The sequence below is a fragment of the Eurosta solidaginis genome, chromosome 3 (assembly GCF_040869045.1).
Source record: "Eurosta solidaginis isolate ZX-2024a chromosome 3, ASM4086904v1, whole genome shotgun sequence".
In the NCBI taxonomy this organism is placed as follows: Eukaryota; Metazoa; Arthropoda; class Insecta; order Diptera; family Tephritidae; genus Eurosta; species Eurosta solidaginis.
The window spans coordinates 251,374,540-251,384,893 of NC_090321.1; the positions used below are offsets into that span (position 1 = coordinate 251,374,540).

The 10,354-nt window shown below is 36.0% G+C and overlaps 1 protein-coding gene across 1 annotated transcript in view; it reads right to left on the reverse strand.

The window, feature by feature from the left end:
• Positions 1-7,538, reverse strand: part of LOC137247075 (trypsin-2-like) — a 190,444-nt gene extending 182,906 nt beyond the window's left edge. The window contains exon 1 of the mRNA XM_067778142.1: positions 6,828-7,538. Within this exon, the coding sequence (XP_067634243.1) occupies positions 6,828-7,527 (700 nt within the window). The 5' untranslated portion in view covers positions 7,528-7,538. The remainder of the gene's footprint in view (positions 1-6,827) is intronic.
• Positions 7,539-10,354: the final 2,816 nt, after the last annotated feature.

The following is a 10,354-nucleotide window of genomic DNA, read 5'->3' on the forward strand; positions in this document are numbered from 1 at the left end:
TATATTTGCAACTATTTATTTCTTTATTTTTTCTCTCCAACGTAGGAGCGAAATAAAATTACTCGAGAGATGATATAGATAAATAAAAAATATCGAAATTGTTTAAATAATTAAAGTCAATAATTGCAATTTTTTTATAACAAAAAATAATTGGTGGCATAAAAGAAACGATAAAAATGCGCAATATGATGGCAGCGATATACCGTAATCATACAATTAATCCTGACCCGACGTGATATCGATTGTACAATGAGAGCAGAATTTTCTTGTTCACAAAAAGTCTTGTTATTTAAACAATTCTCAACCGAATTTGATCACCCAGCACTTTTTTTACTCGAGATAGAATATGCTCTCAATCTGTTTAAGAAAAACATTTTTCATTAAAGAAATGATACATTAAAAAGCCGTCAAACTTTGAAAAATTAAAAAAAAACGATAAAATTTTAGGTAACTCCTAAAAAATCTCAAAAATTTGCTATAACAAGTGTTGCCAAATATATATATCTTTGAAGCCCCATCTTTCAGCTTTCCAAAACTGTTAAGCAATCAAAAATTGATGGAAAAATTACGGATTAACGAATTTTTGAATGCGCGAGGTACAAAAAAAACAGCTTTTTAACAATAACTTCACAATTTCGGGGTGTTAGAAAATTTTGAAACACGGCATCTTGATCTACTCATCAAGACCTACAACAGACACTATATTGCTATTAAAGTGCAAAATCAGTGTAGCACAGTGTTATACTCAGTTGGGCAGAGCTCACAGAGTATATTAATTTTGATTGGATAACGGTTGGTTGTAAAGGTATAAAGGAATGGAGATAGATATAGACTTCCATATTTCAAAATCATCAGTATCGAAAAAAAAATTTGATTGAGCCATGTCCGTCCGTCTGTCCGTTAACACGATAACTTGAGTAAATTTTGGGGTATCTTGATGAAATTTGGTATGTAGGTTCCTGGGCACTTATCTCAGATCCCTATTTAAAATGAACGATATTGGACTATAACCACGCCCACTTTTTCGATATCGAAAATTTCGAAAAACAGAAAAATTTCGATAATTCATTACCAAAGACGGATAAAGCGATGGAACTTGGTAGGTGAGTTGAACTTATGGCGCAGAATAGAAAATTAGTAAAATTTTGGACAATGGGCGTGGGACCGCCTACTTTTAAAAGAAGGTAATTTAAAAGTTTTGCAAGCTGTAATTTGGCAGTCGTTAGAGTAAATTTCAGATTCGGTCATAGACAATGCCCCAATAGTTATGAATACACATTAGACTGGGTCGATTTATTAACCGATATCGCGCGATCGATTTTTCGATATGATTTCGGCTCAGGAAAAAAAGTTCCACTACGCATACCCAAAAAAAATAATTTTCGAGCCTGCGAAATTTCATCGATTTTTTAGATTTTTTATGGATTTTTTTCATTTTCAAAGCTCCAAATCATTTTTTATGTATTTTTTTCGTGTTAATTGGCAAATGCAAAATTAGTAAATGCAGTTTTTTGAAAAAAAAAAAATGTCGTTTATTGAGATTTAGAAAAATTTTGGTCGAAAAATCGACTTTTTTTTCGCAGGCTCGAAAATTATTTTTTTTGGGTATGCGTAGTGGAACTGTTTTTCCTGAGCCCTAATCCTATCGAAAAATCGATGGCGCGATATAGGTTAACTTTCTTCCATACAAATCGACCCAACCCAATACACATACATACATATTTCCTTCTTTGTGGGCATAACATAAATTAAATGCAAAATAAGTATGAAAAACGTATTTCAGAGCTTCTAATAAACCATAATGTAGAAGCGAGAATTTGGCGGAAGCATCACGAAAAGCAATATGGTTTCCTTTCTCTACTAGTGATAGAACTTTTAGGATAGATAGATATAGATACTGTATAGATACTGGTACTCATATAAAATACTCGGATCAAAGTATCGATGCTAGTACTCATACTCAGTAGAAGGTATCGAGTATACTCCATCCTTTCGGAATTTTTAACAAAAGTGAAGTATGCAAGTAAGAAAATTTGGACAAAACCGATCATTATATACCCATTTGTGTGATCTTGTATATATTTTAAGGAAACATTTCAAGAGAAACGTCACCAACATCAATTTATTAAAAAGATTTTTTTATCGACTTATGGCATTTCAAAAAATTTTTTTCAGTTAGCAAATAGTTTTTCTAAATGGGCAAGCACTCCGAGTGTATTCTCCCATGAAAAGCTTCCCAGTGTTAATTCATCTGCCTTGCAGATGATGTTCGGAATCGGCATAAGATATGAGTTTCTCGTCTCCTCAATTCATAAGGAAAATTTAAAGTAGCACGACGCTAATTGGAAGAAAAGCTCGGCCTAAATATCCTCGGATGTAAATCACGTTATGTATTTTTATGGCATTAAAGGGTTTATGGGGAGATGAACTAAATAGAAGGAGATCAGAACGATTTTAATGTTTTTGTAATCTTTTGTTATTTGCACTAAAGTATTGTTACGTGTCAAATTAGTCCAGGAGCCCACTGCAAAAAACATGTTGCATATTGTATTGAAACAAGACCAATATCACCCATTTATTTGTATTTAGGGCAACCTCAAACCGTAGACTTGCCATGTCCTACCTTGGCAGGATCGTGGTAATTCGTAGATGAAAGGTCAATCTTCGGCGAAAATATGTGGCATAGTGTATTCAAATAAAATTTTCAAATTATGAAAGCTGGCAACGCCCCGACCTCAAAAGTACTGACTTGCCACCTCCTATCATGGAAGAAACCCTTGTCAAGTGAGTTCAAAGGACAAGGTATGCATGAACTATGTTTTATTGCGAAGTCATACTATCTCGGGTTTTTTGCGGATTCCTTCTTTGTGAGTTAAATTAAGCTCAGCAATAAAATTTTAAGAAAATTCCCCGAGCGCTTTTTGAGAAAATTGCATTTTAGTGCAACATCATGTAATATGAATTACACTGGAAGTGCAAATATTCTCCTGGCGAGATATACCCAATTCGTTGGTCTAGTCGAGCACATAAAACCTGCGTACTTAGCGTTTCTAAGAGACCCTCAAATTTTGGATTTAGGGGTCAAAAAATCCCTTTTTCATAGGTTAATTCATATAATATTCTACAAACACAACAACAGTGTACAAACTGTTAAATCGTAAAATGGCATATATATGACTTGTACATAATTAGCATCGATGAAATGTGCAACTTAATCTTTGCACTGAATCAGGTCAATTACGCTTGGTGGACTGTTCACTACTTGATATGTTTTTGTCTCACTTTTCCACTAACTCCAGTAACTCCAGCATTATTTCAGTATTCGGGAGAAATGAATGAAAATCAGCGTTGGCAAAACTTTTGATATCTAGCGTCAACCTAGCGTGTCCCCTTCTGTTAATGTGGATATAACTGACGGTTTCTCTTTTTTATATCATCTTGGAGCCTCACTCCCACAAACATGCCGAAAGTTGGCCGAATCCATCTTGCAAAGAGTATGTAACACTTCACCAACAGAAATTCATCTAGTCTTCGATAGATACTTTCATCCATCTATCAAAGATTTTCAAAGGCAGACGCCGAAAGAATTTGACGTTCCATTCACTATAAGTGTTCCGCTTGAACCATGTCCAAATGACTTTGTAGGTGACTTGAAAAATTTTCGTTTTAAAGAGTGCTTTTTACATTTAACTTAAGCCTACTTTTTGGTAGCGGGCGACGATTTCTGCATATGGTGATAGAAAAAATTATGTGTTTATTGTCCAGAATCACAAACTCCAACAAAATTATGAAAACCTGTTATAAAGAAATAAATGTAAGGGGCGATAACCTCCGAAGAGATTTTAGTCCGAGCTTCTCTTCCAATTTGCGTCGTGCTACTCTTATCCATATCCTACAAATTGGCGGGACGGGACCTACTTGTTTTATGCTGATTCCGAACGGCATCTGCAAGGCAGATGAGTTTTCACTGAGAGCTTTTCATGGTGGATATACACTCGGAGTGCTTGTCAAACACTGCCGAGAACCGACCTCGCTTAGAAAAATTCTTTTTCTAATTGAAAAAACTTGTTTCTTAAATTTTGATGTTTCTTTGCCCAGGGCGTAAACCCAGGATCTTCGGTGTGGATATCGGAGCACGCTACCATCACACCACGGTGGCCGCCAAATGCCTTAGGTTGTGCGAAAACTTGTGGTGGTTAATAAACTTGCATTTGAGACTAGGAAGCAGTGGGAGTTATCACTTGTTGGTGATGAGCCGCCAACATTCGAGCAATTAGTGGTGTTTCTAGAAACAAGGTGTAGATAACTATCGATGCTATCATCAGCAGTTCCGTCTTAAGCAAGTAAGTCCGTTACGGTTAACAAATTTAAAAAGGTTTTTCACGCATTTTCGGGGCAGAACAACACTAGTTGTCCTTGTTGTAAGGGCACCCGCAAAGTCTACAATTGCGAGAAAAATCGCCTAGATCCTGCAGGAAAATTAAAATTCCTCAAAGATTCGCATCTCTGTTTGAACTGCTTAAGTACGGGTCACTTTAAAACTCGGTGCAACAGCTCTTATGCCGCATTTGTCGCCAACGTCATCGTACATTACTGCATAGCACTGCAGCCGCAACCAATATAACCGCCCCAATTGGGAACGTACAAAGAGCAAATTCAAATTAAGCTACCGCTCCTCATATGAAACCGTATCACCGTGTTTGAATACTGAAGCTGATCCAATAATCGCAAATAAAAGAGTTTTGCTTGCTACTGCCCTAGTAAAAGTACGAGATTGTGCTGATCATGGAAACCGGCACGTTTGTTGTTCGATTGCGGATTGCACGCCTCTTTCGTGACTGAGTCGTGTATTCAACGTCTTGGTCTATCCAGAAAATACTGTTATCACTGGCATTGGATCACCTCAAGGAGGACGAGTTGAAGATGAAGTATTATTTGATCTTTTATCCAATTATTAATGCACTAATTTTGCCAAAAATTACGGGTGATTAGCCCACTCAAACTGTGGTTGCATCAAGATGGCCGTACGTTCAAGGACTATTTCTAGCAGAGCCTCAATTTATGAAGCCTGGTCGCATTGACATATTGGATCAGTTGATCTGTTCGGAAATTCGCAAGGGTCTGTCAGGATCATTTATGACGCATTTTGCGGTCCTGTACATGTACAAATTTACGCATGGCAGAGGAGCAAAATCTGTTGAGGGTTATATTTGTTCATTTGCGTGTTTGTGCATCAATCGTAGAGGATTTTGCATGGTTTAATTCTTTGACTACGTTACAATTAGTGTGGGTGCTGAACGAATTCTACACAGCAGTTTCAAAGAAAGCATGGAGGATGATAAACTTCGTATTGCAGATTCCAATATTGAATGGCGATTTAACCCCCCTTCTGCACCGCCTATGGGAGGATATTGGGAGGCGTGTAAAAAAACGTATAAAGCATCACTTGAAATGCGTTTTAGGCGGAGTTCTATTGTCTTACGACAAGTTTAACACGTTGTTATCAGAAGTGAAAGCATGTGTTAATTCTCGCCCTCTATGTGAAAGCTAGACAAATGCAGGAGATTTAGAAATCCTAACTCCAGCGCATTTCATAATAGGTGAACCGCTAAAGTCGATCACAGAGCCTGAGGGTCATGGGTTTTATGGTAATCTTCAACAGCGATGGAAAGCAATATCAACTATTAGAACTCATTTTTGGCGTCGTTGGAGAGACGAATATTTGTCAAGTCTTTCAATATGGTTTCGACCATTTCGCAACTTTAAAGAAATGTTGTCGTTGTTTTTAGTGAAGTCACTCGTCCGATAAAATGGATACTTGCCAGGGCCTTAAAATGTCATCCTGGAGGTGATGATCTTGTACGGGTGGTCACACTAAATGGAACTAATGGAGAGTTGGTACGACCTACCCACTAAAGGAGATATATTTTATGAAGATGGTAAATTCTAATTTTAATATGAAATAATTTATAATGTATCTCATGCTATTGCCGTAATTTTGTATTGAACTCATCAAGTTAGTTAGGCGGTGGTATATTAAGTTTATGAATAATTAACAATTAACAAAACAAATTGGTTTGTTGGGTGAATACACACAAATGTTCACACATATCCTAAACATTTTAGATGCTATTTTTGAGAATAAAGTTTTTATCAGATCAGAAAGATTTAAAATCAGTTGTTAATCAATCATATTACTCTGCAAAAGGTGATTATAAACTTATACCAATTTCACACAGAAATTAAATAGAGTCACAATTTTGTTTAATGAAATAATTAATTTCCCTTTTCACATAAGACAAAAATCTGTTCCGTGACAGAATGAAAGAACGCAACTACTGAACACTGTAGGAATTTAATAAATTGCGTAGAAGTCCATATCCCCTCAAATTTCAAGTTTTTCTAAGGACATTTATATATTTATTATTGGATAGCCTCAACTCTAAAGTTTCTTACACCTAAGGGGCTCGCAGTTTTGGTAAGTAATTTTGGTTGAATTACTTAAAATGTAAAGTTGCACGCGTTATGAATGATACGATTTTAGAACTCAATATAAAACAGTTATATTATGTCACAACAAAAGTATGTAATTTGGGTTTAAGTTATAACAAATTATAATATACATTTTTTGAAGTTATGCTTATTTAGACGCGTTATTAAAAAATGGTGAGAGTAGAATTTTATACGTAGAACTCAAGTGTTTTTTTCTTTCAAATATTCGAATAGTTTCTTGGAGCTAGACGGCTGATCTTTTTCCACCGGCGTCGGTTTCATCGATTCTTTTACAAAGTTTAGAACTTGCGCATTATTTAAATTTGTATATATACCTGGATAATTGGGATCCCCACAACCTTTCCCAGTTGATACCACCGTACACATTTTCCCATTCACAACGCCCGGTGCTCCAGAATCTCCATAACATCTATCACCTCCACTTTCACCAAGCCCAGCACAAATCATTGATGGTGTTAAAGCTTGTATCTGCTTATAACAACTAGCACAATCCTGCTTTGATATTATATCCACGAATGCAGTTCGGAGAAGTTCCGTATTCTCTATTGAGTCTTTACGTATTGCACCCCATCCACTAATTCGCATTTGTGTACTTGGCTTTAATTCAGTACGGCAAAGCGCAATTGGTTTTATTGTCGAACTCTTGGTATATGGTGAACTCAATTTAATAGCAGCTATATCCATATGTCTAGTTTCCTCATCATAAGTAGGTGGAATAATCAAACACTGCACACTGCGGAGTTCTCCACGTTCGCGTGTATCATGTACACCAGCTTTAACGTCGATATAACGTGCTTCTCTCTTTTTCACGCAATGCGCAGCCGTAATTACAGTTTCCAAATCGACCAATGAACCAGCGCAAAAATATTTCAAGGAATCAAGTAATAAAACCATATATGGCCTATCCTCTATCCTCGAATAATTGCTTTTTAAAATGCGGAATCGCGAACTCGCATCGCTCAAAAGAGAGCTAAGCAAGACTAACATGAGCGCCAAATAATTGCTTAAATTCATTGTAAACTGTATTTCGTCCACCGATTGTTAAATATAAAGTACTTAAAGCAAGAAAGCTCTTGTGGGCGCTATTTATACCTTTACTCAAGCTTCAGACATTTTCAAAATCAGATGAACAAACAGTTTTTTGCTCTACCAAAATGACAAATTCAAGATAAATATGAATATTTCAGCGAAATGAAATTAGCGCGACTTTGGCTAAATTATTTGTTATTCTGTTTCAAAGGAAATATTACTTTTAATTGTTTATATATATATATATGTATGTATTAGGGTGTTTTAAGGTATCATGGTAAAAACTCAAGTAACATTTCAAAGCCCGTATTTTTCTACAATTTATGAAAAAACAAGTAAGGGTGTCTATATACGGGTGTAAACGAACATTATATACTCAGTAAGCATTTCAAGTGCTCAGTTTATTTCAGATAAATTGCTTTCGAATCCTACTGAGGCATATTTTAAAAACAAACCATACTCAAAAAAGTAAGGGAGTCTTATTTCGGGTGTAAACGAAGTTGGATTTAAGTTTATTTATTTACTGTTTATTTTACATATTTATTTGCTCATGTGCATTTTAAGTACACATACCTAAAACTTGCAGCTTTCGATATGTTTTAATATTATGAACTCTGATAACATAACGGTTGATTGCAACGGCACAAACGAATCGAGATAAATGTAGACTTTCATATATCTAAATGCTCAGGGTGAAAAAAGTAATTGGTTTAGCCATGTCCGTCCGTCTGTCTGTCTGTGATCACGATAACTTGTGTAAATATTGAGATATCTCATTGAAATTTGGAATTTGGGTTTCCTGGCACTCATCTCACATCGCTATTTAAAATGAGCGAAATCGGACGTCAACCACGCCTACTTTTTATACATATATAACATTTTGGAAAACACAAAAAAAATGATTATTTAGTAAATAATACACCTAGAATGTAGAGGAGGGGGTCTATTTGAAAGTAGATATTTGATCTAGACCATTTTTACTAGAAATATTTCATGTTATAAGCCCAACATGTGTATCGAATTTTGTTACGAGGGATTTATTTTTTTTAGTCTCTAGAAATGTTGTGTAATGCTTGATCGAACTAAGGGCGTGGTACCGCTCATTAAAAAAAATTCTTCAAATTTCCTTTTACTTCAAAACTTGGTAAGTGAAATATCATTGATACAAAACTATTTGTCGCTAAGATATAGCTTATTATTCGAGTCTACGACCCTTTTAAACATCTTTTCTATAAAAGTGGGCGTGGTCCTTTGACCGTTCCCGTCCATTGTTACTAGAAATATTTTCTGCTATAAAGAAAGTATGTATTCCCAAATTAATTACGATATGTAAATTTTTCTTCGAGTTATGGCTTCCGAAACATAGAAAGTAGCTTTGCCATAAAAGGGGCGGTGTCACGTCCATTTTCAAAAATTTGAACTTTTTCCCATTTCTTGTTATAATTCCACTTGGGAAAAGAAATATAATTGATATAAAGCTCTTTTTTTAAAGACACAGCTTATTTTATTCGTACGCGACCCCTTTAAAAATCTTGTATATAAAAGTGGGCGTGGTCCTTAATCAATTGCGTTAATTTTTTTCGAAGCATTTCTTATAGTAAAGGGAACCTCTCTGTCGAAATGATAGGTTTAACTGCTTTTGATTTATGATTAGAAATATTTTTAAATTTGATTTTATCACAAATGGGCGGCGCCACGCCTGTTTTCTAAAATTTTTTCATGTTTTTATCAAGAGTCTCAATATCTGCCTACACATCAAATTTCAACATTCTAGGTGTATTATTTACTAAATCAGGTTTTTTGTGTTTTGTAAAATGTTATATATATACGAGTAGAAATTTGGGGGTGGTTATATCTCACTCATTTTTAACAGCCATGGGAGATGAGTGCCAAGGAATGCATATACCAAATTTCAATATGATAGCCCAGTATTTACTCAAGTTATCGTGTGCACTGCCATCCTCCCAATCCAGTGTATTATGCGGATCGTGCCTATTGAACGATTTGCAGCCAGGGGATATATTCGGATGTATTCGAACGGAGCCTTCCCGATACCGGGCCAACTCTGGAAGTATCGCTGAGCCCGCCTTGTCGGGAAGGTGGTCGGGCGAACAAGATGAACGACTTATTATCTCATTTTAATAGGGACGATAATAAGGGGAGGACTCAGTTGCAAGCGAAAGATGACAAAAACGCATTAAGCGAAGTGTCGGACACGGGGAGAAAGATTAGTGGTGCTGTAGCGGTTTAAGCTGGAGGATAAAGCGCATATCCCCACGGTACCAAGTGGGCGGTTCCACGCACAAAGTTGAAGTATGGATAGCATGTGTGATGAAGTCGGAGGATATACTAAAATCCGAATATACCGACACAGGATTGGAAGGTACTTACTGTATCTCGGCCTACGGAGGAAGGTCAGTTCTACATCTTCCAAATAAACAAGCAGGCGGAGGATATACTGTACACGCAACTAGGCAAAATGTTCAAGGGTATAGGCAAAAAGAAAAAAAAAGGGCGTGTGGCACTCGGGGACTGCCGCGGTAAAGCTATTGCATATTATCAACTAATGCAATTATAATATTTATGCAACATTTTTATAACTTTCATGAAAATGAAATGGTATATTAATTTCGTCACGAAACCGAAAATTGTAAGTCCTTAAAGGAAAATAGATAGACCCACCATTAAGTATACCGAAATAATCAGGTTGAAGAGCTGAGTTGATATAGCCAGGTCCGTCTGTCCGTCTGTCTGTTTGTATGCAAACTAGTCCCTCAATTTTTGAGATATCTTGATAAAATTTGGTGAGCAG